Genomic DNA, 25519 nt, shown 5'->3' with positions numbered 1-25519 from the left:
TCTAAACTGGTTCCTGGACCTCACTATCCCTACTATACTTTTGGAACCCCCTGCAGCCCCCCCCCCCTGGGAGACGCACGCTTTGGGCTTTCACCCCTTGACCCGTATTAGTATTTGGACTTAGTCTCTGGCTCGATCTCGGACCCGATTTCGGATCCGACTTCGGATTCGGGTTCGGACTCGATCACAGACTCGATCTCGGACCCGACCTCGGACCCGACCTCGGACTCGACCTCGGACTCGGTCTCGGACCCGATTTCGGATCCAGACTCTGTCTCGAACTCGGTCTCGAACTCGGACTCGAACTCGGTCCCCGAGTCGGTCTCGGACTCGATTCCGGACTCTATCTCGAACTCGGTCCTAGAGTCGGTCTTGGACTCGATCCTCGACTTGGTCCCATCCGATGAACTCTTTGTCATTTCGGTCAAGCTTTTGGGGATCCTTTAGCCTACGACATCTCGGGGAGTCGGTTCCTTACACTTATATGCCTACATATAATAGGAGAATTATGGTAGGCATGGAGAAAATGTGGAATAAAGATCAAAGGCACCATTAACCATAAATGATCATTAGGATCTATCCCCAAAAAATAAAGAAGACCATCTTCAAGGTGATATTGAGAATGTAAATGCTGAAATGGCAAGTTATCAGGAACTGATGCAAGATTCTCAAACCCATTACAAAGCCTTCGAATCCATGGCTCAATCTTTTGGGCCTCGTGAACCTCACTAGAAAAAGGTAAATCTTGCTCTGCACCTTATGAACACTGAACATCAAGTACAACAATTGGCAATACCACGGAATCCTCATCCAAAAAATCCATAGATGCTGGCATTAGAAACATGAGAAGAGAATGAAAAAGGAAGAGGAGCTCAAGAAAGAGCATTAGTATTAGATGAACAACATCAAAATTATATATTTGAAGCTTCAAAACTTATCAAATAGTACAGCCAACCAAATTCTTCTGATTCAATAATGAAATAACTGTAGTATGGCCACCTTTTAGTAATGTCTGAGAACCATGTAAATATGTATGAAGTTTCTCGAAACCCTAAACTACTGCTAAACACTTTTCCTTTGTCGTGGAGTAGTTCACCTTTAATAGTTGTAATGTACGGTTGATATATCTAATCAAATGGCACTAACCAATCACACTTGGACTCTCTTGCATCAACACACCACTAAAGTTGATATCAGAAGCATCTATGCACAAAATGAAAAGTCAAGTGTAATTAGGATATGCCAAAATTAAAAGGAGTTATCAATAGCTCTTTAAAATTTGTGAATGCCCACTTATAGTCTGTAAACTAGATGAAAAATGAGGTTGATGACTTCAGCGACTCTCACAATAGTACTGTGTGATCAGAAAGATGATCAACAAAATGACTAAGATATTGCACCTTGCCTAAGAAGCATTACACATCATTCATACATTTTGGAGTAGGGAACTTTAAAATAGCCACAAGTTTGTTAGAATCAACTTATAAACCCTCATGAAAAATACAATACTCAAGATAAATCATGTCTTTGGACCCAAACACGCATTTTGACTACTTCAGCTTTAAACCAACTTCCCGTAGCCAATCTAACACCTTACGAACATCAAGGGCATATTCCTCCCATGTTCTTTTTGAGTGGATCAAGACATCATTGATGAAGTCAATAGTCACCTTTGACATATTATAAAGAACCTCATCCACCATCCTTTGGAAAGTTGTTGGAACATTGTTCAAACCAAACGGCATCATCAAAAACTAGTACAAACTAAATAGTGTATGAAAAATAGTCTTAGGAATATCTTCTTCAACCATTAGTATTTGCTAATACTCAAAAACAAAATTTAACTTGGTGAATTAACAACTTCTCCCCAGACAATCCAAGAGATCAGCAGTGTGAGGAAGAGCGTACATATCCAAGATTGTCACTTTGTTTAACGGACGATAGTCAATGAAGAAATGAATACTTGCATCAGGCTTTGTCACAAGATGAGGTTCACATGCCCAACGACTCCATAACTTTCAAATAACTCCCTTTCCTAACATCTTCTTGATATTTGTATATAAAATCTTGATTTCTTTAAGTGATTGATGATAAACAAGAACCTTGATGGGATGAGCATCCCTAGTTGGAATAGGATGACGTGTTGCAATCTTGGCCCCATAAAATAAGTCAAATTCAAAAAGATTGGCATACTCCTTCATGATTCAGTCAACTGCTACAACATAACGACTGTTGGAGGGATCGGATAAAGAAAGAGAGGAACAAGATAAAAACTTAAGAGGAAGTAATGGAAGTAGAGGACTAAAGAGGTATAAAAGTGAGAGGAATGGAAAAAAGATCAAGAAGTATGAGACAAGGGGGAGAAGTCTTAAAATCACATTTAACATGATAATGTTACAACCAATCCATACCAAAGATGAGGTCAAAAGCTTGACTTAGCACCACCCGCAATGCTTACAACTCAAGCTCGAGATCTCCTATATACGCAACTAAGTTCACCTCATCCTGTGCATATACATATGTACAATTGTTGCCATAATGAATGAAAACGGGCTCTACTGCATGACATAAATATAAACGGCAATGTGTGGCAACAAGTCAAGCAATAGAAGATAAACTTGAGCTTGTATCAGCCAACATAAAGAGAATAATGGGAGACCTTTTGTTAAAATAAGTTTGGAAAGTAAATACTATATGAACTGGTGCTGAGTGAACCCTTGATGATACTCCCGAAAGAAAGATGGATGGGTCATTGACTTATTTGCGCAAGGTCCCTCCGTTACTCATGTGACTCCTCATTTCCCGAATGCATTTTGGTGTCTAGACCTTCCAGTACAATAGCACCAATAGGATATTGTTGAAGCCAAGGTCTCCATCCAATCCAAAAAACACTGACAATGCCAATAAGTGTGACCAACTTCATCACACGCCTAGCAATGGACATCATTGCCATGACCACATCCTCGTCTTAGTCCCTGAACTTAGGTAGTAGTAAGATTAACTTCTATTGGAACAAGATCATCTCCCACATGAAGTAGAGCTAAAGGGCATACAACAAAAAGTGGAAAAGGTGATGTTTTATAATGTTATGCCAAACAAAAGGCACCATCAATGGTGGTTAGAATAAATACATGCAGAAGTTCTACCAGATCTTGATGAAGTGTTAGCCACAACATTCCCAGTTTAATCCGCTCTGACATATTTGGCTTCGCACAAGCAACAAACACTAAATTGTATCATTGAATCAAATGGCTTTTGACAAAGACGATGCAATTGTTAAAAGGTATCATCACAATTGTCAACATGTTTAAATGTGCATTTAAAGATATTTGAGAGAATATTCTAATTCTCACGAGTGGCAGCACTCAAACCATCGTACCACAGTATGTCGTCCCTTGAAAACACATGAAAAACTCATACAAACATCAAGTATCATCCCAGAAATGATATATGTGATATATGGCAATCACCGTGAAGGGATTGAATTAATGGTACACATCATCCCTAGGATTCTCACGGAAGAACTCTAGTAAGAGCAAAAGGAATTATACCACGCGTCGTGAATGTTGCCATAAATTGAGTTTAATTGTTCAATTACAATTATATAACATCGAGCAATTGCATCAATTGCTACTCTAGAGTTAAAGGAGGAAAAGACTACTACTCTACCATGAAGATGAACAAAAAAGAAAGAGCAAAAGAGAAGAAGTTGAAAAAAGAAATAAAAAAGGAAGAACTAGACAATGTAAAAGCTAGATTTAAACAAAAATCTTAATCCTAGCATTTCTCAAGGACAATCAAAGTTGCCCCTAATATAAGTGTATAGAATATAAAAAGAGAATACAAAAAATGTGCATATCAATTAACCCAAAAACTCTAACTTATATATAAAAGTGAATGGTTCGGCTTGAAACCAATCTGATAGCTACTAAAATCCCACTACACTAGCTGTACACTTGGACCTCATAACATTTAATTTAAATAAGTGGATAATTATTTAACCTATTATGGCACTTATAAATATGTACAAAATTTTGGCATCTTAGCATATTCTAAAGAGCTATTCATCCAGAATTGAGGAATTATTATTGAGATTACTCAAATTTCTTTCCTAGAGACTTGTAAGAAAATGTTTATATTTAATAGTTAGAAGGATACACCTAGCATGGCAAGTAACATGGAAGTTTAAGAAAGTTCTTTATATCCTTCCTGGTGAAAACAATGGGAATGATGCATGGATGCAATTGTTATAAATACAAGAGCAATTTACCATATAGATATAACTACATATTACATCATTTTATCCTCTGAACCCTCCCACTCATGATCAAGGCATTTCAGATCTAGAGCCTAGATCGTGTCTAATAAAGACTAAGATGATAGAGCATAAGGATTTGATAAGAAAATCATACAAAAAAACTCATCACCTAAATCATCCTTAAAGACTTTTGGACACTCATTGAACTCTAGATGACACATTCTCCTAGTGAAAGCTGCTGCTAACGATTTTTGTAGCCTTTGCTGTTACAACTCTACATCCTCTTGAGAATCTTCCCTTTAACTAGGGAAATTCCCACAAAAATAAAGCTCTTGACTCTGGGAATTCTTCCTATAGCTTAGTTTTCTCTACTTCTCTAGTATCTACTATTTGTTGCTTGCAGCATCATTGCTTCTCACTCAACACTGAGGGTCTTGAGCAACTCTTTCTAGCAATACAATGTTAAACTCTCGTTGATGGCACTCCCTCTGGGAGTGCCATCAACTGCCATGTCTGGTAGCTCATGTTGGCCTCCTCACCAGCGAGTGAGCTCTTTGGCAATCCTCCAGACCAATTACTCTCCATGGAGATATTAATTGGTGCAACAGTGAAGTGACAATTCCAAACGTCTAAGGGGCTTGGTAAGACACATTCGTGATTCTGAAATGAATCAATTCTTACAACTGTTGCACGAGTTGAACCTCTAGAGGAGGGACATAAGAAAAGGAAGGAGCGTTTTGCCACAGCCTACTGGCAAGCAGCAACATGTGCTTCTCTGTCGGCATCAATACATCCAGCACCAGACCAGGTTCTCGCACAAATGAAGGACAGGGCCCGAGCACTGGACTGCGGGCGTGTCACCTGGCATTTGTGTATGCAACTATGAGTCTCACAGCGGATCCAGATGTAGGCTTGGTTCCATCAAAACGTGAACCTTACACGATGAATAACTGGTTGCTATGTCAGGTACGCCATCCATTCTCCTTCTACTTGCAGTGTCATTTCTTTGTGCGCATCTTGCGCAGGTTCTGTTTGAATCCGAGTGGGGAAAGCTGCTGCGAAACCGGTAGCTCTGCTTTATTGGTCTTCGATAAGAAATACGAGGACAAACCAAACGTACTGATGATGCGACATTTCTTCAAGTTCGCAGAAAAGTTTGCGGACGATCCGCGACAGAAGCGCCCAAAAGCTTCCTGAGAAAAGCAAGATCGTGTTAGTTTAGAATATTAATGTGCCTCCGGGTAACAGTAGTAGTTGGGAGGTGACTAGAGAGTACTAAATAGTATTTAAGCTTGCTTTCGCTTGCTTCCCTTGAGGCGTAGAAGTCACCATGGAGGGAGGCACGAGCAGCACTGGCCATTCGAGGTCGAGGAGTTTCGCTAGACTTCTATGGTGTGTGAGATGCGGTCTCAATGTTGAGAGAGAACATATTATCCAGGCATGAAATCGATCCGGTTCAACAGCTCTATGTCTGGGCTTTACGTGTACGTGCACGTAAAGCGTTTAGAGCACGTAAAGCGTTAGGGCAATTCGGCAACAAGGGATGGAGGCGCAGGCTAAGGACGCAGTGAGGAGGGTATTTGAGCGAGCGCAGCACACCTCTTCTCGTCCTCTTCCAAACGACTCGGATCTACAAGTTGGCCAGCTACAGGTCTCTGTTGCCTTTTCCTCATATCGCAAATTGACTGGTTTTCTATGATCAGGCAGATAAACGTGGGAACAAATTCTGCCCTGTTACCGACACCAGGTTTGTTTGACTCTCTCTCTCTCTCTGTCTCTAAAACAAAGAGAATTGTGTGTGAGCAGGAAGATTCGTATGATACGGGTCGCCTGGAGGTTTTATCCACCCAACGCGGACGGGGTGTTGCTCGTGCTGGGAATAATGCATTCCGAGGTTCCGGGAATGGTCAGAGTCGCTTACCTGATCGAGGATCCCGAGCCGCTTCTTCGTCCCAAAGTTCGATTTTCGGAGACATGCATCCCCGACGTGGATGCGTTTGTAGCTCGCATCTGGCATCGCGATCAGGGTGTGGTGGACCATGCGCAGGCCAAGGACGGTGTGAGGAGGCTGTTTCATGTTACCGTTAACCGAGACCTCCCGCCTCCAAGCGATGCGGATCTTCAAGTTGGAGAGCCACAGGTATGGCGTGAGAAAGCTTTTGGAAGTCTGGAAGCTTTTGAGAGACTTTTGTTCACTGTTTAAGGAGGACAAAACTGGCAACAAGTTCTGCAAGGTGACGGACGTTCGGTATCTTTTCTTTCCTCTTTTCCTTTCTTGTTTTAGAGACTCTGGCCTTTCCTAGGAACATCACGCCGGCGGTGACTTGGAGGTTCTATCCGCCCAACGACGAGGACATCCTGATGGTGATTGGAATTGTGGAGGGCACTGTCATTCGGGGAAGGCAAATGATGGCATTTCTGGTTGAGGATCCAGACCCGCTAATTAAGTGGGCGGATCCACCCGGTGTTGACAAAGGAAACACATGCGTCCCTGATGTGGACGAGTTTGCAGCTAAAATTTGGCATCGCGATCTCAGTGACGATTGCGAGTTTCACTAGAAACGTTTAGCGAACTGTCCAATAATAGAATCCTATCTATCAACACTTTCCCCTTTGCCTTATTAAGATGCTTACCCCATGCTTCAGAATCTAGAAGCCTTGAAGTTTGCATGATGACCATATTAGTATCAGTGTGTGATGAGTTCTGCCCTTGCAAGTTAGGCAGTTTTTTGGCAACTGGATCATAGTAAAAGGCTTCAAGCAAAACATAACATTTAGAACAAAAACGAGACAGTAGGGAACTCTGAAGAAGTGCAAAGCAGTAGTTATATAAATAAATAATAGAGTGAAATAAAGTATTAAAATATAACATTCGGTCTAAATTTCACTTGGGCAATAATGAGCAATAAAATTGTAGTGTAATTGCAAATTTTAGTCTTGGTGATTTCACTTGAGGTTGCTTATTATTGCATCAAAATTTCTTACTGTGTAAAAAATTATCAAGATGGAACGAAAAGAAAGTAAAGCAGGAAAATCTATTATCACATGATTATAGCAATCCATATGTCCGTCTTTATATAAATAAATATCACCCGTGTGATGTCTGGTGGCATAAAGCAATTGCATATGCTACCCCCATTGGCAACATTCTCAACGATAATTAATCATGGAGGCAGCGCTATGGTAAAACCGCGATCCTTCTCATTAGGAAGAGCTAAATATGATTAGAGAAAAAAAATTAAAATCAGTCACTAGATTAAACCAAAGGGTGTAAAGAATATATTGTAAGATATTCCTTTCTTAAGCTTTCTGTATACTTACTCGATTTTAGAGGGATGAACAAGAGAGCGATCGCGGCTACTGTTCTCATCATCTGGGCTGCCGCGTTACAGGTTTGCGAAGATGATTTAGAGGCAAGAGACCTCTTTCTTTTCTTCGTTTGTAGGCGCATATGTCTTGGCTCAAACGGCAGCCCGGGTTCAATGAGAAGTTTGGGAGAGTGGACGAGGTGGAGCAAATTCCAGCAGCGCCGATCAGAGAAGAGAGGCCTAGCGACGATCTGGAGGAGGAATTCTAGATCTTAGCTAGCGTTGTCTCGTTTTTTTGCTAAAAACCTCTTCGACCGAGCCATAAACCCTAGGCGTGAATGAAGTTTGATCAGCGCACTGTCGGAGTGGCGGTGCTCCTCGCCTGGGCTGCCGGCATTCAGGTAATGCAGCTAAGCTACCTCTTCTCTCTTCGTCTCGAAATTCTCGATTGTCTATATGCCCTAGTCTCTCTCTCTCTCTCTCTCTCTCTGCTTTGATCAATTGATTTGTTTGATCCAGACAATCTTTTCGATGAATCGATGGTACAAACGAGCGCTGGAGCAGCAAGAAGAAGCTGGAGGACTGGCGGCGGTAGCGCAGCCCCAGCCCATGGAAGAACACTCACAGGGAGTAAAATAGCGGCTATGGCGGGAAAAAAGAAAAAGAAAGCTTCCATCTTGTAGGGTTTAGTAGATTAGGGTTTTAGAATGCTCGTGGCGCGATCGGCGTCCACAGCGACACTGCGAGCGTGTTTACAGGGCCGCCTGTTCGTCGCAGCAGCAGCGCCATCGATCCGAGCTCTCCCATCGCTGAATCGTCTCCGACACTACACGTAAATTCTCTCGCAGCTTTCTAGAGATTTGCCTCATTGAAACGCTCTAGAGATGTCGGGCAGGACTGTGGCCGATGTTCTCATGGGCGCTGCTCGGAGCAGCGCTGCCGCTGCTTCAAACAAGGGACGAGCTCCACTTTCGTCTAAGGGGACGAGGGAAGTTTCCACTTCTTCCACTCAACAGGTAACAGGGGAGATGCCAGGCGTGGATCAAGCTATGGACGCGCTGCGTTCCAAGCCTTTTGATCCAAGGAAAGCAGCGTTCTGGGAAGACAAAGAGCCAGTCCCATTCCTCTTCTTCGCAAGAGTGATGGACAGTAAGTTCTCTTTTTTGTCTTTGCTCTTTCGGAAACTTAGTTTCATTTGCAGTGATCTCGAACGAGAGTGGGAGGCTTGTCATGACAGAGATTCTTTGCAACGCTTTTCGGACAGTCATAGCAACGACGCCGCAGGACTTGCTTCCGGTGGTTTACCTCTCCGCAAATAAAATCGCTCCTGCTCACGATGGTATCGAGCTTGGAATTGGTGACGCTTCGATCATCAAAGCTCTTGCTGATGCCTTTGGGAGGAAGGAGGACCAGATAAAGAGCCAGATGAAGGTTCGGTTTTTATTGCCTCTAGCTTTTGTTTATACTGGCTGAATGCAGGCTCTTGGAGACTTGGGACTTGTGGCTAAGGCCAGTCGCTCAACGCAAAGACTGATGTTCAAACATCCTCCTTTAACCTGCGCAAAAGTACTGGAAACCTTCCGCTCCATAGCCAAGGTAGAGTCGATCTTTATAACTCTATTTACTTTCTAAAGCTTTCTTCCACTAGGAAAGTGGCAAGGATAGCCAGGAAAAGAAAAGATCTAGAATGAAGTCGCTTCTTGTTGCTGCGACTGATTGTGAACCTCAATACCTCGTGCGGTTGCTTCAGGTGAGTTGGTTCATTTGATGGACTTTTCCAACGTTTCTTTTTCTTAAAATTTCAGGCAAAGCTTCGTGTTGGACTTGCAGAGGCCACCGTTTTGGTTGCATTAGCTCAAGCCGCAGTATATGCGGAGCAGCCACCTGTATCTAGTTCAATGCTCCCAGGTCGGCTAGAAGAGGTGATATAGTTTGTGCTTCTCGTCTGTATATCTTGTAGCTCACATGTTCTTTTGATAAACAGGCAGCGGAGATTATGAAACAAACGTACTCGGTTCTTCCAATTTTTGAGAAGATAGTACCTATTTTACTGACAGATGGTATCTCCAAGCTACCTGAAGTTTGTGCGTTTACAGTAGGGGTTCCGGTTGGGCCCATGCTTGCAAAGCCCACAAAAGGTGTATCGGAAATCCTGGACAAGTTCCAGAACACCGTGTTTACTTGTGAATACAAGTACGATGGAGAAAGAGCACAGGTAGCTAAGAACATTTTTTTTTGCTTATTCTTACGTGCGCTTCACAGATTCATTACTTCGAGGATGGCAGGGTCGAAGTCTATAGCAGAAATGCAGAGCGCAACACTGGGAAGTTTCCAGATGTAACTTCTTCCATAAGTGGGTACGAATTGTATTTTTGTTTCCTACGAGACATGCTTGATTTTCTTGATACAGCTATATGAAACCGGAGGTGTCTTCATTTGTAATGGATTGCGAGATAGTTGCATATGACAAGGAAAGCAACAAGATCCTGCCTTTTCAAGTAAGATGCGATCAGCTTTTCATTGTTTGAAATTAAGTATTTTTTGTAGGTCTTGAGCACGCGGGCAAGGAAGGGCGTTATTTTAAGTGATATCAAAGTGAAAGTTCTCATATTTGCGTTTGATCTCTTATATCTAAATGGTAGAGTACTATTGCAAGAACAACTTGTTAGAAGGCGCGAGGTTAGACTCTTTCTGAGCTTTGCGACTTAACTTTTGGACGTTTTCACAGCTCTTATATCAATCCTTTATCGAGAAACCTGGAGAGTTCCAGTTTGCAACCGCAACAAACTCCAAAGAGCTGGAAGAGATTCAGAGCTTTCTGGACGATGCCATCAATCATAGGTTTCGTCTCTATCGTGGTTGGGTTTCGATAGTCTGACTTGTGTGGCGCAGTTGCGAGGGACTAATTGTCAAGACACTCGAGAAGGATGCGACGTATGAGCCCGCAAAGCGCTCAAACAATTGGCTGAAGCTCAAAAAGGATTACATGGATACGTAAGCATTGCTTTCTTTCCTTGTTTTTCTTCAAAGCTAAACTTCTGTTTCTCAGCATAGGAGATTCGCTGGACTTGGTTCCGATCGGTGCATTCCATGGGCGAGGAAAGCGAGTTGGTAAGACTGCATTCTCTTGTACTTTTTTTTCTTGCTACACGTTTTACTGAACAGGCGTCTATGGTGCGTTCCTCTTGGCATGCTATGATCCCGACAAGGAGGAATACCAAAGCATTTGCAAAATTGGTAGATTGCGCACAGCTCCTGAATCACTTCGACTAAAACCACGCTTGTGCAGGCACGGGCTTTACTGAAGCTGTTCTCGAGGAGCGGTCCAACACTCTTCGAAAGCACGTCATTGACACTCCAAGGGTACGTATTCGCCCCATAGTTTCCACTTAATGTTTCCACTTAATCCTTGCGCTTTAGCCTTACTACCGATACGGTGAAACGCTTGCGGTGGACGTTTGGTTCGATCCTGTAGAGGTACTGGCAGAAGTTTGAGAAGAAGTTGGATTCGAGAGCTAAGGCTTTTTGCAGGTCTGGGAGGTGAAGGCTGCTGATCTAAGCATCAGTCCCGTGCACAAAGCTGCGTATGGCGAGCTGGAGACAAGCAAGGTATGTTCTTTGTAGTGACAAAAAGGAATTCTCCATCTCCATTCTTTTGCATTGCCAGGGCATCTCTCTTCGATTTCCTCGGCTGCTAAGAATGAGGGAGGATAAAAAACCCGAGCAAGCAACTTCTTCCGACCAGGTTCCACTCTTTCGGCTGTTCGTGTTGCATTGTAATATATAACATCCTTCTTTGCATTCTCAGGTAGTGGATTTGTATCGCGCACAAAAGATAAACCATCGCAGTACGAAGAACGAGGACGACAGTAGTTAAAAAGTTCCCTTAAATTTAAGATTTTAAAGACCCAATACAAGAGCCCTATTTTTTGGAGGAAGCAAATTTAGCTTAGCTGGTAGATCTGTGCCGTGCGCCACGCTGCGCCATTGCGCCATAGCTCCATCGCTCGGCCGCGCGCGCAAGATGAAATGCCGGGGATGCCTCCAGATCGTCGTCAAGCTCCTCAACTTGCTGCTGTTCGTGATTGGGCTAGGTATGATCCTCTACTCGGTGTGGATGCTCAATCAGCTCCACAAGCACGGGGATGACGACGATGGATTGAATTCTTTGCCGGTTGTTCGATCCGAGCTGCTGGGGGCGATGGCAAATTCGTCGCGGATTGGAGTGGAGCTCTCTCTTCCGGTTCCATGGTATTGCCTGTAATTTTTACTACTACTCAGATTTTTTTTTCTCTTTTGCTTTGTGTAAGGTTTGTGTACGCGTTCATGGGAGTTGGCATCTTTGTTTGCATAATCTCTTTCTCGGGATACGTTGCGGCCGAAGCTGCCAGTGGATGCTGCCTGTGCTGCGTAAGTTTCTCCAATTTTCTTTTCTTGTGTCGAATGGAACTTTTTCTGTTTTGCAGAGCTCTGTGTTCTTGGGAATTTTTCTTCTGCTCCAAGCAGCTCTCGCTGCCACCATTTTCTTCGACAAGTCATGGGAACGGGTAATTATCTCGTTCTTCCCTTTTTGTTTTTGTTTTCTCAAGGCTCGTATCCAGGACTTTCCAAAAGATCCCACTGGTGAAATCCACAGCATCAGGAAGTTTGTGGAGAAAAACGCCGAGTTCTGCAAGTGGATCGGGTTGACCGTTGTCATTGTGGAGGTATCTCTTTTTTTTTCCTCTTGGTATTTTCCGAGAATGTCTTGCACAGGTTCTGGGCCTCCTCTTTGGAATGATCCTGAGAGCCGTGATCGGCGACTTTAACAGGTCCGGCTATGACAGTGACGACGACTACGTTAGACCTCCGACAAGATCAAACGTTCGGCGTCAAGGATCGCCACCAGAGCTATCATCGACACGGAGCACCAAGCTGAGAGACAAGGTTCTCAAATTTTTTTCTTCGATCTCATTTCAGCGTTCACAATGCAAACATTTTGATTTCTCCAGTATGCCGGGGAGTTTTCCTACACACCATCCGAGTCGAGGCGTCTTCTTCAGCAGAATGGAGCTCCGGAGGAGAGCCGGAGCAGATGCACCATCATGTAAATCGTGCCTACGTTCGTGGTATGATCCTTGTAAAAAAGGTTGTGTATGGATTCCTTTGGATGCGAAGCGGTTTTTTCGTTGTTCCGAGCTGTTATTAGGAAATTAAATTACAATGCTTACAATTTTTCCGTAGTAGTCCGGTGTAAAAACTCCTAGCTTTCGTGTGGCTTCTCGAATCGGAGCGGTGTTTGGATGCCCATCATGCAGCACAGGCCGGAAATCAGGATCATAAGAAGAACGATAACCTGTGGCAGTCAAGAGTATGTTTTCGTGAGAGAATGAAAAGAAACAAGAAAAGAGACACTAGCTTACCACAAAGATTGCTTCGAGAAGTGTCGCTTTTGTCTTGCAAACATCGTCACAGTATGGCTTCGTGTCATTCGATGCCAGCATCCTGTGCTTCGACGCGTAGAAACTTTCGAATCCAAGAGGATCCGATGCGTACAAAGCTACATATCGAACGGAAGACTCCTCCAGCTTGGAGAGGATCCTTTGCACGACTTGTCCTGCAAATGCCGTGGCAAAATCTATTAGATGGAACGAGCGAGCTTGGAAAAAAACGCATACAGACCTTCAGGTTCCAGGGCTGAGGAAGACAAACAGAGTAACAAGACCTGTGCATGCTCGGCCTTCGTTGAAACGACGTAGTTCTGAAGAAAAGGAAAAATTAAAACCTCCAGTGTCGGGAAGCTGTAAGAACCTCGGCTTCTAGAACCGATAGCGAGGACAGCGTGCCAGGACATCCAAATGCCGCAACCAAGTCCGTGCTATCTTGCAGTGTGCGAACAACATCGCTGCCGATTGAGATTCCATCCGCTGCGGCGACATATGGAAATGACAGCGACGAATTGGAAGCCAGTATCAACCCCTGCGGGAAATGAGAAAAACTTGTATCAGCTCTTCAAGAGGTAGCAGGGACCAATGACCTTAAGTTTCTCAACAGTATAGGAGCTCAACTCATTCGAGAGCTCCACGGAACGAACCTGGAAAAAATGGAAGATCTTACTCCCTTCTGTAACAGCTTAGAATCGACAAACGACGTTACCTCACTTCCTACAAATGCCACAAGCAAATCAGCTGGCTTCTCGGATTCATCCAAACACTGGAGGCAACCAAAGCGGAAGATAAGTAGAGATTTCAAGGAGAAATGGAGCTCTACCTTCTTCATATCCAGCTGCTCAAGCGCCGCGCGTGTGACAGACCGAGCATCGGACACCTGGTAGTTCACTTGCTGACCTGAATCTACGCATCTGAGCGAAATTGCAATGAATTTCCAGCTGCCGCTTGCTAGTGACTATTGATACCTGAGATTCGACCAGATGAAAGCGGGCGCCATCGCTGATGAAGAATGCGCCGAGACAGTAGCAATCAGCATAGAGAACGCAAGGAGCAGGCATGGCGCTGATGCTACCATCGCCATGCTCAAAAGCCCTAACCCTAGAAAAAGTTAAATTTAAAAGTGGAATTAAGTATATATTCATTTTTAATCTCTGTGTGTGAGTGTGTGTGAGAGAGAGAGAGAGAGAGAGAGAGAGAGAGAGAGTGAGTGAGAGTTTCGATATCTCTCTTTTGGTTGAGCTTTTCCGGCGTGAATCTTCCTCGTCGATCTGCGAGCTTTTCTCCATTTCTCGGGCGAGCGCTTCTCGATTCATTTGAGAATGCTCTTCAACTACCAAACGAGGCCTGTTGTGTTCTTGTGTCATTTGACCACGTTCAAAGCTTGCTACACCCAGCGAGCCTGGTGCACAGGAACGCGAACATCAGTAGAGAAAGTTTTTTCGAATCCTTTGCTACCTTTGAAGAAGCGGGCCAGCATTGTATGGAAATAAGTTCCTGGCATGCAGCCGCTGAATAGAGCCATGGAGATGAACGAGGCAAAGCTTTGCCCGCTCACTCGAGACTTCATGGACCAGTGGAAGCTCGTCGACACGTTTTCTCTTCCTCGTTTCAAGGCTGTAGGTATTCATCTTCCGAGGTATCAGCAGGAACTCAGCCCAGTCGTCTCCAATCACTCTCAAGCATCTGCACAAGTACACATAAGATTGGATCTTCAAACACAAGAATTACCTGAGCAAGTAGTGAATACATGATACCCCGGAAGTCTCAGAGATAAGCAAGTCGATCAACACGGTGTGATCATAACATATCTGTGGATTTTACGATTGAGCACCATATATTTCTAGAATCAAATGACAACAAGCATACCGCTCCAAGGAATAGATGGAAAACTCGCCGAGGACAAATAAAGCAGAAAAATGCTTGATAGTGGTTGGTTTTGTACCTGCAATCCGCACAGGCTTGATGAGGACAACCGAAAGAAGGAAAGGTTACCAATCAGATTGGAAGTCCATGAAAGTTACGAGAAGGTTGAGCAGCATATCGTCCTGAAAATGTTGAAAACTGTCAATCAACAACAGCATTTTTAATCATCTACCTCGTCCACGTACAAGTGCACCAGTGACAAGAGGAGATCATCCATAGCACCATGGGTTTCGTCTTCACCTGCGAGCCAGTCAAGAAAAACTTTCTCTGCAAGTTTGTTCACATCTTCGGAAACAGTTTTCTTCGCTGTGATCACGCTCTTCAACAAAATGAGTATGGCACGCCTTTGTAGTTCCGGCGATGCATCATCGCTGTTTTGAAATGGTGAGGACTGAGTCAGTTTTGGAGATGTCCGCAACGAAGGCTGTAAAAGTCCAGGCTCTGCAGTGGAAAGAAGCGTCAAAGAACAAAGTGACACTTCGGGATCACCAAACTCTGACAGTTTGAGCAGTAGCACCTGGTCGGAAACAAGAAACGTGAGTAGAACAAGTGTGTGCTTTATGAGAAACGTACCAGTGATTTGTACTTGGCGTATCTTGCACTAGTAAAATCTTCACGAGAAAAGTTTTTCGCGACTGACGGTAGCACATCCTTTAGTCTCGCCAGAAAAGACGAACTTAGAACAGTTTCCTCTTGCCGTTGGAGAATCCGTACTGAAGTAATCAGCAGCCTGAGAAAAGCGCCCCAGTACAAGCCAGAAGGGTGATCAGTGATCAACAGAGACATGTTGCATCCCAGACACTCCACAAGAACCTCGGTAGCGCTCGGCCTTCTTCTCTCGTGACAAAGCTTGAAAATGTCACGGAAGAGTAATAGCACATCCGTCGTTGGCGATCGAGAGGCTGTCCACAGAAGCTGGATATATGTTCTCCAATTTTTCTGGAAGAAAAAACATTGAGTTACCGATCAAGGAACGCGTAACAGCATTACATATGGTAAGAGGTAGTCGGAAATACCGAGTAGTGTCTTGCGAGCACAATGAACAACATATGGATCATCCAGGCAATGTAACAGGCTCTGGAAAAGACGTAGCTAAGCACTTGTGTGTTTGAGAAAAAGAAAAGAAAAGAAAACATACCAGAAGCAAGTTTGTATGAGATTCCAAGAGCTTGTAAAGACGACTGCCTTGGGCATCATCACAATGTAGCTGCAAAAACCATGGCTGAAGTTAGAAAAGAGAAACTGGTGATTACTTTGGTTGATTCGTCTTGTGCCATTTCTTTGAGAATCTTGGTTGCCTGCACAAGAAAAAGAAGAAAAGAAGCCGGGTCCTTTAGTTGCATGAATGAAAACGATCTTGCCTTAGTGAGATGTACCACTAGATTCAAGTCATTGGCGCAACTCCTGGCTTCGATCACCTGAATGACTGATTGCTAGAGCAAAAATTTTTACTGGCCACTCTACCTCGAAGACCTGACGCAGCTCTTCCTGGAGCACCATCGCCATGGAAGCCCTGATATTTGAAAACAAGCAGCAAAGCAAAACGATCTCACTGGGGATCGAACCCAGAATCTCTGGTTCCGTAGACCAGCGCCTTATCCATTGGGCCATGAGATCATTACACTTAAAACAATGGATAAGATTTGGGTTCGATCCCTGGTCAAAACAAAATAATGAGAGAGAAAATAATGTATGACGTGGCGCTGACATGGCCCGCGGCTCAAGTAGGGTTTTTTCCCCCGATCTCTTTTTGGAAGCTTCTTTCTTCTTCTTCTTCGTCTCCGGGATGATTCTCGTCGCGATCTACAGCGCGCGGGCGTGATCTCGCAATGCGTAATGGCATGGCGTTCAAATCCAGCCTCAAGACAGTGGCAGTGCTGGGCATGGCGCTGTCCATGATTTCCCTGGCCGCCCACTTCTTCGCGGCGCGCTACTACACCTGGGCCAGGGCCGCGGATGAGCTCCAGCAGCCGGGCGGCGTCCACCCAGCGCCCATTCTCGCCACCAGAGGATTTCTCCACGCCGAAATCCGGGGAGACTTCCACGAGATTAGGTCTTCAGTAAGTTCTTCCTTGTTTCTTCCTCGTTTTGTTTCTTTGTTCCTAGACTGTAGCGATCTTATGAAGCGTTTTAATTTTTTCTAGTTTTGTGGTGGATCATTTTGTTCTTTCCATTAGATTTGTGATCTCATCGTGGTGGCCAGGCTTTTGAATGTCACTCTTGTTGTTCCAAAGCTCCGGGAAGTCGTTGCCAAGCAAATAAGGTATGGTTTCATTGAAAAACGTTTGTATCTCTCAATCACGTCTTTTCTTTGTTTTCTATGTTGTTTTCTCAAACCAGTTCCAAGTTTAGAGGGTTCGACTACCTGTATGATGAGCAGCACTTCGTTTCGGTGCTTTCGAACGACGTGCCCGTTGTCACTCGGCTTCCGAAAAGATTGCGGCAGAAAACGAAGAATCAGAGCTATCTTGTGGTGTCGAGCACCGCTTCTGTGGATTTTTACGTTCAAGATGTTCTTCCCGAGATTGAAAAGGAGGGTGTTGTCGGGCTCTCGGTTTCCGGTGGAGGTTGTCTCCAGGTATTTCTTTTTTTCCGCTCTATGATGTGGAGTTTGAGATATATGAGCGTTCTTTTAGAGCTTGCTCGGCACGGACTTGGAGCACTATCAGAGATTGCGCTGCCGCGTTGCTTTCCACGCTTTGAAGTTCCGGCAGGAGATAGAGGAGCTCAGCACAAAAATGCTGGCCAGGTACGAGCATACCAAACGTGTTCCTTTTTTATGGTTTTCAAACAAAGTACTTGATGGTGATCAGATTGAAAACTGCTGGAAAGCCATTCATGGCTTTGCACCTTGGGTTGGAACGAGATACGCTGGCATATCATGGCTGTGCAGAGCGGTTCCAGGTACAATCAAAATCTATTCTCACGTCGTTGTCTTAAACCAACTTTATGGTTCCAGGATGTTCACACGGAATTAATTCAATACAGAAGAGCCAAGATGATAAAGAATGGTATTGTGCGTGGGGAGCTTAACGTCGATTCGGAGATGCAGTGGCTAAATGGCTCCTGTCCTCTGATGCCAGACGAGGTACTCTTCTATTTCCAGCTCGTTAGTCAGATTAAAAACTCCACTTTTGCTTTTCAAGGTTGGCGTTCTCCTTCGATCCTTAGGATATAAGCAAACTTCACGCATTTACATCTCAGGTGTCGAAGTGTTTGGTGGCCAGCGAATACTTCTCCCACTCCGCAGCATGTATCCTAATCTCGAGGACAGGACGACACTCACGACCGCGAGAGAGCGCTTCACAGTCTACGGCGAGGAGCCAGACTTTCCACCGCCTCCGCCATTCATCCTGCCAAAGATCAACGAGAAGGCGAGGCTGGCAGCCTGGGAAAAAGCCGGGCCGAGGCCGAGGCCATTGCCACCACCCGCAGGGAGGCCAAAGTACTCGCATGAGTTGGAAGGATGGTGGGGCTGGATCGGGGAATCCGATACGGAGCCAGCACCAGCGCTCAAGGATATGAGGATCCGCAGCCATAAGCTGCTGTGGCAGGCACTCGACTATATTATTTGCACACAGGCTGATGCTTTTTTTAGTGCGTTCGATGAGGACAAGAGTGGTCATCCAAACTTCGCCAGCCTCGTGATGGGACACCGTGTATATGCTGGAGCATCCCGAAGAACTTATCGGCCGGAGAGGTAGACTTTTTCTAATCGTAGCCTTTGCTTGTTATGTTTGCTCACGTCCGTGTTGTGACTGTTTGACAGGAAGCCACTGGCGAAGCTGTTGATGCAAGTCCGGGATCATATGTATGATCCCGGTCGCGAGTGGATGGCCGCCGCGAGAAACTCGATACTCAAGTCGTCCGGAGAGGAGGGGATTGCCGCAGCTTCCTCCAGCGTGAGGCCGCTCTCGTTTTTGTCCCACCCTCTTCCGGAGTGCGTGTGCTCGAGGAACCAGAGCCAGAGCGAGGCCGACACACCGGGGAGATGCCCCGAGTGGAGCAGGAGAAGCGGCCTCGCAGGTTTCGGTGACACAGAAGAACAGGACATGGATTTCATGGACAGTGTAGAGGAGGAGGAGCTTCCTCTCAACTCCACTGCGGCAGCAGCAGTCGATCGCCTGGCGGTGGTGGACTCTGCCGAGCGATCGCCGTCCGAGGACGCCTTCATGGCGGAGGTGGACGAGGACAACGATCCAAACGATTGAGCGCTTTCGGAAGAGGATCGAATTGCCAAAGTTAATGGAGGCGAGCGAGCGAAGAACGACGAGTTCTTTCTTACACATTGTGAGAAGAGGAGGTGACGCAACACAGGCAAAAGTGAGAGACTTGTTGTTGTAACGCTATATACAGGCGGGCACTGTTTTGCTTCCCAAGTGCTCTATGTTGTAGCTAACGAAGCCTTTTTTTTTTTCTTCTTTCGTTTACTCTTTTCGCTCTTTTTTACGGTTGTTGTTTTTTTTTTTTTTGGTTTCTTAAAAATATCATTGTGACAAAGTCAAGCAGCTGGAGAAGAGCGGTATTTTAATGTAAGTGAGAAAGTTGGCGGGCGACCATCGTTCCTTCCAAAGATGCCCACCAAAGAAAGAAAAAGCATGGTGATACGAATTTCTTGCCTGGTTTGGTGCTTCACGTAGTGTCTACCTTCCAAAACACTCGCACCAACTTTTCCTTCGCGAAAAGGTTTACTCCTAATCCAAGGAACTTTAAATGGGAATCTTTCTTACAGTTTGGAGGCTATACAACAATTGAGGAGAATCTAGACAATGCTGCAAGTGTCAAGTTTGTGTCCTTGCTTCTTTTTTTTCTTTTTTTTTTTCCTCTGCGTTGCTTCGCTTTGCTTTTGTTATTTCCCTGCCATCCATTCAATATCATTCCAGCGGTACGTCGTCGGGGTCACTTCCAATCGCCTGTGTGTCCAGATAGAAATCGCCTTTCTCGCAACCTACAACTCTTCCTCTGCAAGCAAACGAGCAAGAAATCCTTGATGCACATACAAAACATTGAATGACGGCATTTACCTCTCTAAAATGAACTTCCCTTCCTTGTACTTCTGGGCCTTGTGCTGCGCGAATTCCTGCGAAAGCAATAGCACCAAGTCAAAGCACGAAACAAGGAACGAGAAAAAGAAGAAAAGCATGGTGATAGATGGATTCCACTCACGTATTTCCAGCCAACATTCTGTTGGCACCCCTTGCAGTAAATGTCAGCCACAGTGTGGACACCGGTTGTCATCATCCGCTCCTCCAATGGTCCCTCAAACACATTAACACTGCGGGAACAGAGAAACACACTCCGCGTCAGTGCTAAAAGGAAAAAAAGGATGTGAAAGAAAGAAAAAGCGAGATCGGGAAATCAGCAGCATAGCCATGCAATGCAGTCCTAGTGCTACCGGGAGAAAAAAGAGATCCAGCCTTAGCTCTAAGATGTTGTCACTGCTTTGAGCTTCTCTCGCTCGAAGGACCCTGTAAATATTAATACCAAAGAGTACCTCTCGTCCACCATCCATGTGTCCACTCGCTATCAAAGGCCTGGCCGATGATATATGATGCCTTCCGTGGAATCCTCTGAAAGGACATATCTTAGAACGAAGAAACACTCCATCCCGTCCAATGCAAATTCCCGTGACAGGGCGTCTGTCACGTCGCAAGCAGCTCCATTACAAAAAGAAAGAGCTTTGGTTAGTTCCTATCAAACACTACCATGATTCATGTCTAAGAAGCTGCAAAAACACGCGAGGAGATTAATAGACGCAGCCAAAAGGAAATGCGGCCAATGGAGATTCATCATACCTCCAAGCGATGAAGAAAGAATGGGGAATTTGCTTTGTTGCGAGAGAGAGAGAGAACTTACACTGTGTTGAAAAGATAAGCCTTTCCGTGTCGGCAGTGAAAGGCCTGGGCGGAGAAGCGAAAGAAAAAAAATAAAAACACAGCACACGAGAAAACGGCCTCTAATCAGACATTTTAAGAGTAACGAAAGCAGGAAGACCGAGGGATAGGATGGCATGCCTTTGACATCAATTGATCGAAGTTTGCGAGGTGTGTCCGGCAAGAATGGCAGCTGTAGAATCGCCCATCCAATTCTATCAGGCACAGCCTTCCCATGTCCGCCGATCGGATCCCTTACTATCAACGCTGGCCAAGAGAAGAATGCGTCAATCCAAAGAAAGATAGACAACCATCCAGACATCCAGCTCAAATCAAAAGGGAAGGGCAAGCAAGAACACACAAAATCAAAGTGATGATGGAAGTGAGAGAAAGAAATTTACCTCAGAATCTGTGCATTGGGAGGTGCCAAGCCTGGAATCGCCCCGGGAAACGCAAATTCAGCCAAAGCCCCCTTTCCAGAGACACCAAAATCCCCGCGGGATCGAGAAAGGGAGCACGGCAATCAATCAATCAAGCAAGACGCAATCCCAGCGCGTCGCGCCGCTGCCTTGCTCGTCGATCGCGCCGCGCTCATCGCCCCAGGGCTCGAAATAACAAGGCGCCTCACTGGAACCCTAACGTGGACAATGCACGCCTGCTTTGTGGGGAGAGGAAAGGATGAATGTAAAATGCCCAAGACGATGCCGATGAATGGTGTTGTCGTGGCCCTCATCCATGCCCACATGCCACGTCATGCCCTCCCCACACGCCACGTCATGCCCCACATGACGCACATGACCAGTACCATATGCATGACATCACGGCCAATCTCCGCCGTACGCTTAAGGGAGGAAGAATGGGAGAGTTCGTGCTAGAACTTTCTTCTCTAGAACATTTTTTCGTGCGTAGCAGCAGCACTAGAAACAGGGACGCTGTTGATTCGAGCGAAAGAAAGATTTTGAACGAGCTCTGCAATGCAATTCCAAAGGTTATATGCAATTTTCAAGAGGATCGCTGGAACGAAAAGACGTACCACCTTTGCTGTGACGTTTCCTTGTCTGCCTTAGCTATACATATCAACAGCGAAGCCAAGAGCTTGGACGAAACCGAAGTGATGGAGAGGTCTCTCACGGAGCCTACAAAAAGGAACAGTCTTAGTTTTACAAAATTGAATGCGTGCAGCTTACCATTTTCCATGGACCTCGATGAAGCGAGACTGGCGGCAGCGAGCTTCCCTTTGTAAAGACCTCGATGACGATTTTTGCTGAAGTGGTGATCACTGGAGGGAGAAAACATAACGTCTGCTGCAGCTGGATCGTGGAAGTGGAAGAAATCGTGTCTCTTGTCGTCACTGCCTGCCGGAGAGGACATAAAATACGGTGCCTTTGACAAGCCAGGCGCTCAGCTCGGGGTGATCCTCTTTGTACTGCAGTGGCAACAGAGAACCATCCTCATTCTCTGTGCAGTACACAAAAGGCAGGCGTAAGCTCAAAAAACTGTCTGGTGGCAATACCACTTCGCAGTTGAAGCTAAAACGCATGGCACACTTAGCATTAGGTGTCGACGTTTCCTAAAAGAGAAAATCGAGAATCGCATCAGAAAAAAAATTACACGCAAAGTAGTACTTACATCAAACTGCACCACAGGGCACGAAGCCATGAGCAATGGAAACGGTGGGGTTACCTGAAACAAAATCCGCAGCTCTAAGTCTTTACAAGAACAAGAAGAACACTTACCAGAAATATACGCTGCAAGCGCGAAACAGTCCCAGCATAATTTAAGTCGCTCTCTTTGTTGCTGTTCGCCTTGCAGTGCGGACATTCCATATAGATCGGGAGGTCCGAGTTCAGTAGCACGCGTCCGTCACCACCAGCTTCGACCACGCTCAGGTTCTCCATCGCAGCATTGAACTCAATGAGCGAGCCAGACACACCATCTTGCAGCCTGTCCGATGTTTTTGCGGGAACAGTTCGATCCAAATGTGCTGCTCGGTTGCCTCTCAGCTTGTTCCGCCTTGCTTTCTTCTCAACTCCAGCCTGCTGAGAGTATGGAGGGCTGAGCTTCTGCAAGTGCTCCACTGATAGGAAGAATCTGTGGCCGTGAGGACACTCGTGCTCAAACCCGATGTAAAGACCAACGTCCGCGGCCTCTTTGGTTGCACGAGCGCCCCCCGCGTCAGCAGCAATTGTTTTCAAAGGAGAACCACCATTTTCTACCATCTCCTTCGGCTGCTCGCTTTTGTTGGTCTTGGACTCCATTGCTTTTACGGGTGCTTTCTTAGGAGTTTGTTTCGTTGGCTTCGGACCATTCTTCTGAGGAAGTGGCGGAAAAGCAGACTCTTCGCTGTAGTCAAGTTTCACGTCAGCATTCTTTTGCTTCTCCGCGGGCTTGAATTTCGGATCCTCGGAATGCTTCTTCGTCACCGTTCCCTGATCAGACGACGACTTTGAAATTTTAGAGCCTTCCAACGTCTTTTCCGGCTCAGCAGCAGACTTGTAGTGGAGTGACATGTCGTAGTGAGAGAGATAGTTTTGATCGGCGCAAAAACCAGCTTGCAGAAGACCAGCCGACGGTTGATAATACTTTGCATTCCCCAACCGCAGTATGCTCCATGCAGACCCTTCCGATGCTTTCGAATGATGGGGCAGAACCACTGACGGTAGCAGGTCCTCGCAGTTTGGAAACCGAAAGAAGGATACGTTTGCACTGTCAAAGTCGAAAGGATCCTCTCGCAGCCTCCGTGATCTTCCACAGGCACAGGCACTGAGAAACACATAACCGCTGGAGTGAGGCCTTTGCACTTCTTCCTTCTCGGCATTTTCTGGAACTTGATGCGTACACGGCCTCCCTGTAAGGCTGACGGCATCACACAACTGCCTTCCCGACTTCCACAAAGCTTCACACTCTCGTTTGAGCTTCTCCAAGAACACGTTCACTGCTGGGCCTCTCACCATACTTTTAAAGGCGCCGATAGCCTTGTCCAACTGGTGCTTGTGAACAGCAGTCGGATAGCAGGGTGGCAGTCCTTTCAAGTAAACTCCTCGAGCAGAAGGCATGGCCTTTTTGCACCAAGAAGCTGAAAACTTGGTGTTCGTGTCCGCACACGCTAAGTCTATGCACGCCAAGTCTGCCTCGCTGAAAAGTCTAAGACCTGATCCGGCACTAGCATCAACTCCCGATCCAGGGCAGCTCTGACGTCGAGAAACCTCCACCTTTCCTTCAAACTTCAGCAGCGACGAGAGAATTGTGTTGCTCGCCGTCAGCCAGCTTTGCAAAGTTGGAAGTTCAGGAGGATTCGAGATTGGCCTCAGTGCACCACCCATGGAACCGGCAGCAGCGGAAGCAGCAGCAGCGGCAGCGGCAGCAGCTACCATCCCAACACCCACAGACATTGCTTGAGTACCTCCCCTGCCTCTAACAATCTCGGCCTGTCTCCATATAAAATCTCTTACGGCCTGTATGTCCTCGGTGACTCCACTTGTATTCTCCCAGAGAGCCCCTTCTGCGTTTGGGATCCCCTTGATCATGTTTTCCAAGATGGTAATAGTACCCTCTAAAGCATCGCAGCATCGATTCGAAAAGCGATCCACAAACAACACCACCCTCGACGGGTCCATAGTAAAGAGTGCCGGACCTCCACCACCACCTGGAACGGCTCCCATGACATTGCCAGAGCCTCTAAGTCCCATACCACCTCCTAAGCCAGAGTCACCAAAGCCAAGAATTGTTCGGCTCTTCTTTACCAAGAACCGGACCTGAGCTTCCACCGAAGATTGAAACTTTCGTCGTGTTCCCTGCTCTAGCTTCCCAACCTGTCTTACCCCCGTGGAAAGTTTCGACTGCCGAACTGTAGCGTCCGAAGTCTCAAACTCCGAGAAGTCGTCTATGCAGACGATGAGAAGAACCGGAGTACACTGCCCCGGGAACAAACCGTGTGAGAGCCCGGACATGAGAGAAAAACCGGAAGCCTGGCGACCACCTCTCACAGGCGAGCTACCTGTGTAAAAACCCCGAGCTTGAGCTCCCTTTAGCGGCATCTTGATCGCCGCTTTTGCGGCTTGTAACACTCGGAAGAGCCGCAAGAGCCGTGGATCAAACTTAGCTCCTTCTTGAACCAAGAGAACAACGTGACATACCTGGAAAAAAAGAATAAGAGCTAAGAGCTCCCGATAAAACAAAAACACAGCAAGCAAACTTACCGAGAACATGAAGAAAAGTCCTCGAACTCCAAACATCTCATGCTGCTCGAGCAAAGAGGCCAAGCCCATCACAGAGAAATCCTCCTCCGCGAGGAGCTCCACTGGAAGCGATCCACACGGAAACAAGACGAAGAGAATCCCTCGTTCCTCATCGCAGTAGTGCCGCAGCCTGTTCTTCATCCAACTCCCATATCTCGAGGTGGCAGTAGCCTCCGCCCTGCCACTGCCCGGGACTGGAATCCGCCCAAACGCATCTAATCTACTGCCATACGCCCCGGAATTCGTCGAGAAATGGCCTGAGATCCCCCCAAACACCCGCTGATCCAAAATCCTGTCCAGCAGCTGCGACAAATCCTCCTCATTCTTCCCGACAACGCCGACGACTACCAGACCGCCTGTTCCTCCCGAGCTAGAACCATAGCCGTGGTGAAAGAATGGAGTACCTGGCGCTCCCGTGCGCATAGCCGCTCCCCTTGGCGGAGCATTTGCCCTAATGCCACTCACGAGCATAGCATATTCCTAAGAAAGC

General features: G+C 46.0%; 6 protein-coding genes and 1 non-coding gene across 16 annotated transcripts; 3 read left to right on the top strand and 4 right to left on the bottom strand.

The window, feature by feature from the left end:
* Positions 1-7592: 7592 nt before the first annotated feature.
* On the top strand, positions 7593-11495 carry LOC9651056 (DNA ligase 1). Of its 2 annotated transcripts, XM_024677229.1 has the most exons (21): positions 7593-7650; positions 7704-7967; positions 8086-8398; positions 8462-8715; positions 8768-8997; positions 9046-9162; positions 9215-9316; positions 9372-9488; positions 9551-9781; positions 9829-9923; positions 9977-10064; positions 10114-10245; positions 10295-10407; positions 10459-10560; positions 10616-10677; positions 10732-10803; positions 10856-10929; positions 10987-11043; positions 11098-11175; positions 11234-11311; positions 11375-11495. In XM_024677229.1, exons 3-21 carry the CDS (start codon positions 8274-8276, stop codon positions 11441-11443), a joined length of 2196 nt encoding a protein of 731 aa, XP_024532997.1. In that variant the 5' UTR covers positions 7593-7650; positions 7704-7967; positions 8086-8273; the 3' UTR covers positions 11444-11495. The 2 variants fall into 2 exon arrangements, with proteins under 2 accessions (XP_024532997.1, XP_002972446.2); XM_002972400.2 differs by lacking the exons at positions 7593-7650; positions 7704-7967 and having other exon boundaries at positions 8284-8398; positions 8449-8715.
* LOC9650589 (tetraspanin-19) lies at positions 11488-12791 on the top strand. Its single transcript, XM_002972399.2, has 6 exons — positions 11488-11817; positions 11877-11976; positions 12033-12113; positions 12168-12272; positions 12322-12492; positions 12558-12791. The coding sequence occupies exons 1-6, from the start codon at positions 11591-11593 to the stop codon at positions 12654-12656; spliced, it is 783 nt and encodes a 260-aa protein (XP_002972445.1). The 5' UTR covers positions 11488-11590; the 3' UTR covers positions 12657-12791.
* On the bottom strand, positions 12494-14102 carry LOC9651055. 2 transcript variants are annotated; one of them, XM_024677234.1, is made up of 9 exons: positions 13961-14102; positions 13816-13906; positions 13702-13758; positions 13583-13639; positions 13357-13524; positions 13228-13306; positions 12969-13162; positions 12777-12901; positions 12494-12709 (listed from the first exon to the last, which is right to left on the bottom strand). In XM_024677234.1, exons 1-8 carry the CDS (start codon positions 14074-14076, stop codon positions 12809-12811), a joined length of 855 nt encoding a protein of 284 aa, XP_024533002.1. In that variant the 5' UTR covers positions 14077-14102; the 3' UTR covers positions 12494-12709; positions 12777-12808. The 2 variants fall into 2 exon arrangements, with proteins under 2 accessions (XP_024533002.1, XP_002972251.1); XM_002972205.2 differs by lacking the exon at positions 12494-12709 and having other exon boundaries at positions 12717-12901.
* Positions 14103-14108: 6 nt separating this feature from the next.
* LOC112347051 lies at positions 14109-16519 on the bottom strand. 4 transcript variants are annotated; one of them, XM_024677230.1, is made up of 12 exons: positions 16383-16481; positions 16280-16336; positions 16172-16216; positions 16057-16125; positions 15909-15995; positions 15492-15857; positions 15091-15435; positions 14988-15040; positions 14862-14937; positions 14724-14803; positions 14451-14678; positions 14109-14394 (listed from the first exon to the last, which is right to left on the bottom strand). In XM_024677230.1, exons 1-12 carry the CDS (start codon positions 16422-16424, stop codon positions 14370-14372), a joined length of 1473 nt encoding a protein of 490 aa, XP_024532998.1. In that variant the 5' UTR covers positions 16425-16481; the 3' UTR covers positions 14109-14369. The 4 variants fall into 4 exon arrangements, with proteins under 4 accessions (XP_024532998.1, XP_024533001.1, XP_024533000.1 ...); XM_024677233.1 differs by having other exon boundaries at positions 16172-16336; positions 16383-16519; XM_024677232.1 differs by lacking the exons at positions 16280-16336; positions 16383-16481 and having other exon boundaries at positions 15935-15995; positions 16172-16201.
* On the bottom strand, positions 16463-16535 carry TRNAR-ACG. The gene has a single exon. It is a non-coding gene; the product is annotated as a tRNA-Arg (tRNA).
* An 89-nt stretch (positions 16536-16624) lies between these two features.
* LOC9650588 (protein EMBRYO SAC DEVELOPMENT ARREST 30) lies at positions 16625-19338 on the top strand. The gene is made up of 8 exons (XM_002972398.2): positions 16625-16978; positions 17096-17181; positions 17259-17496; positions 17555-17667; positions 17732-17822; positions 17878-18006; positions 18065-18618; positions 18688-19338. The coding sequence occupies exons 1-8, from the start codon at positions 16748-16750 to the stop codon at positions 19127-19129; spliced, it is 1884 nt and encodes a 627-aa protein (XP_002972444.2). The 5' UTR covers positions 16625-16747; the 3' UTR covers positions 19130-19338.
* Positions 19339-19621: 283 nt separating this feature from the next.
* LOC9651054 (protein yippee-like At5g53940) lies at positions 19622-25480 on the bottom strand. Of its 5 annotated transcripts, XM_024677213.1 has the most exons (11): positions 24991-25480; positions 22528-24927; positions 22421-22474; positions 22305-22361; positions 21979-22249; positions 21825-21927; positions 21193-21760; positions 20775-21058; positions 20085-20193; positions 19943-19998; positions 19623-19880 (listed from the first exon to the last, which is right to left on the bottom strand). In XM_024677213.1, exons 1-5 carry the CDS (start codon positions 25450-25452, stop codon positions 22193-22195), a joined length of 3030 nt encoding a protein of 1009 aa, XP_024532981.1. In that variant the 5' UTR covers positions 25453-25480; the 3' UTR covers positions 19623-19880; positions 19943-19998; positions 20085-20193; positions 20775-21058; positions 21193-21760; positions 21825-21927; positions 21979-22192. The 5 variants fall into 5 exon arrangements, with proteins under 5 accessions (XP_002972250.1, XP_024532982.1, XP_024532981.1 ...); XM_024677211.1 differs by having other exon boundaries at positions 21979-22361; XM_024677212.1 differs by having other exon boundaries at positions 21828-21927; positions 21979-22361.
* Positions 25481-25519: the final 39 nt, after the last annotated feature.

Source organism: Selaginella moellendorffii, unplaced genomic scaffold (genome assembly GCF_000143415.4).
Source record: "Selaginella moellendorffii unplaced genomic scaffold, v1.0 SELMOscaffold_19, whole genome shotgun sequence".
NCBI classification, from domain to species: domain Eukaryota; kingdom Viridiplantae; phylum Streptophyta; class Lycopodiopsida; order Selaginellales; family Selaginellaceae; genus Selaginella; species Selaginella moellendorffii.
The sequence above is the reverse complement of the archived record's forward strand: the minus strand, read 5'-3'. Positions and strand labels throughout refer to the sequence as shown.

Bases quoted from the DNA above. Each gene is read 5' to 3' on its own strand.
- LOC9651054 (XM_024677211.1), bottom strand. From the start codon at position 25,452: ATGCGCACGGGAGCGCCAGGTACTCCATTCTTTCACCACGGCTATGGT. The intron at 24,928-24,990 runs GTAAGTTTGCTT...CTTTTTTTCCAG, and splicing joins GACTTTTCTTCATGTTCTCG to GTATGTCACGTTGTTCTCTT. The intron at 22,362-22,420 runs GTAAGTACTACT...TTTCTCTTTTAG, and splicing joins GCCCTGTGGTGCAGTTTGAT to GAAACGTCGACACCTAATGC.
- LOC9651056 (XM_024677229.1), top strand. From the start codon at position 8,274: ATGCTCGTGGCGCGATCGGCGTCCACAGCGACACTGCGAGCGTGTTTA. The intron at 10,408-10,458 runs GTTTCGTCTCTA...TGTGTGGCGCAG, and splicing joins GACGATGCCATCAATCATAG to TTGCGAGGGACTAATTGTCA. The intron at 10,561-10,615 runs GTAAGCATTGCT...TCTGTTTCTCAG, and splicing joins AAAAAGGATTACATGGATAC to CATAGGAGATTCGCTGGACT.
- LOC112347051 (XM_024677233.1), bottom strand. From the start codon at position 16,424: ATGGCGATGGTGCTCCAGGAAGAGCTGCGTCAGGTCTTCGAG. The intron at 14,679-14,723 runs GTAATTCTTGTG...GTACTTGTGCAG, and splicing joins TGTATTCACTACTTGCTCAG to ATGCTTGAGAGTGATTGGAG. The intron at 14,395-14,450 runs GTAGCAAAGGAT...CCTGTGCACCAG, and splicing joins GCTGGCCCGCTTCTTCAAAG to GCTCGCTGGGTGTAGCAAGC.
- LOC9651055 (XM_024677234.1), bottom strand. From the start codon at position 14,076: ATGGCGATGGTAGCATCAGCGCCATGCCTGCTCCTTGCGTTCTCTATG. The intron at 13,759-13,815 runs GTAGAGCTCCAT...GGTTGCCTCCAG, and splicing joins AGCAGCTGGATATGAAGAAG to TGTTTGGATGAATCCGAGAA. The intron at 13,640-13,701 runs GTAACGTCGTTT...CATTTTTTCCAG, and splicing joins TGGCATTTGTAGGAAGTGAG to GTTCGTTCCGTGGAGCTCTC.
- LOC9650589 (XM_002972399.2), top strand. From the start codon at position 11,591: ATGAAATGCCGGGGATGCCTCCAGATCGTCGTCAAGCTCCTCAACTTG. The intron at 11,977-12,032 runs GTAAGTTTCTCC...TCTGTTTTGCAG, and splicing joins GTGGATGCTGCCTGTGCTGC to AGCTCTGTGTTCTTGGGAAT. The intron at 12,273-12,321 runs GTATCTCTTTTT...TGTCTTGCACAG, and splicing joins TGACCGTTGTCATTGTGGAG to GTTCTGGGCCTCCTCTTTGG.
- LOC9650588 (XM_002972398.2), top strand. From the start codon at position 16,748: ATGCGTAATGGCATGGCGTTCAAATCCAGCCTCAAGACAGTGGCAGTG. The intron at 17,497-17,554 runs GTATTTCTTTTT...GCGTTCTTTTAG, and splicing joins CCGGTGGAGGTTGTCTCCAG to AGCTTGCTCGGCACGGACTT. The intron at 18,007-18,064 runs GTACTCTTCTAT...TTGCTTTTCAAG, and splicing joins GTCCTCTGATGCCAGACGAG to GTTGGCGTTCTCCTTCGATC.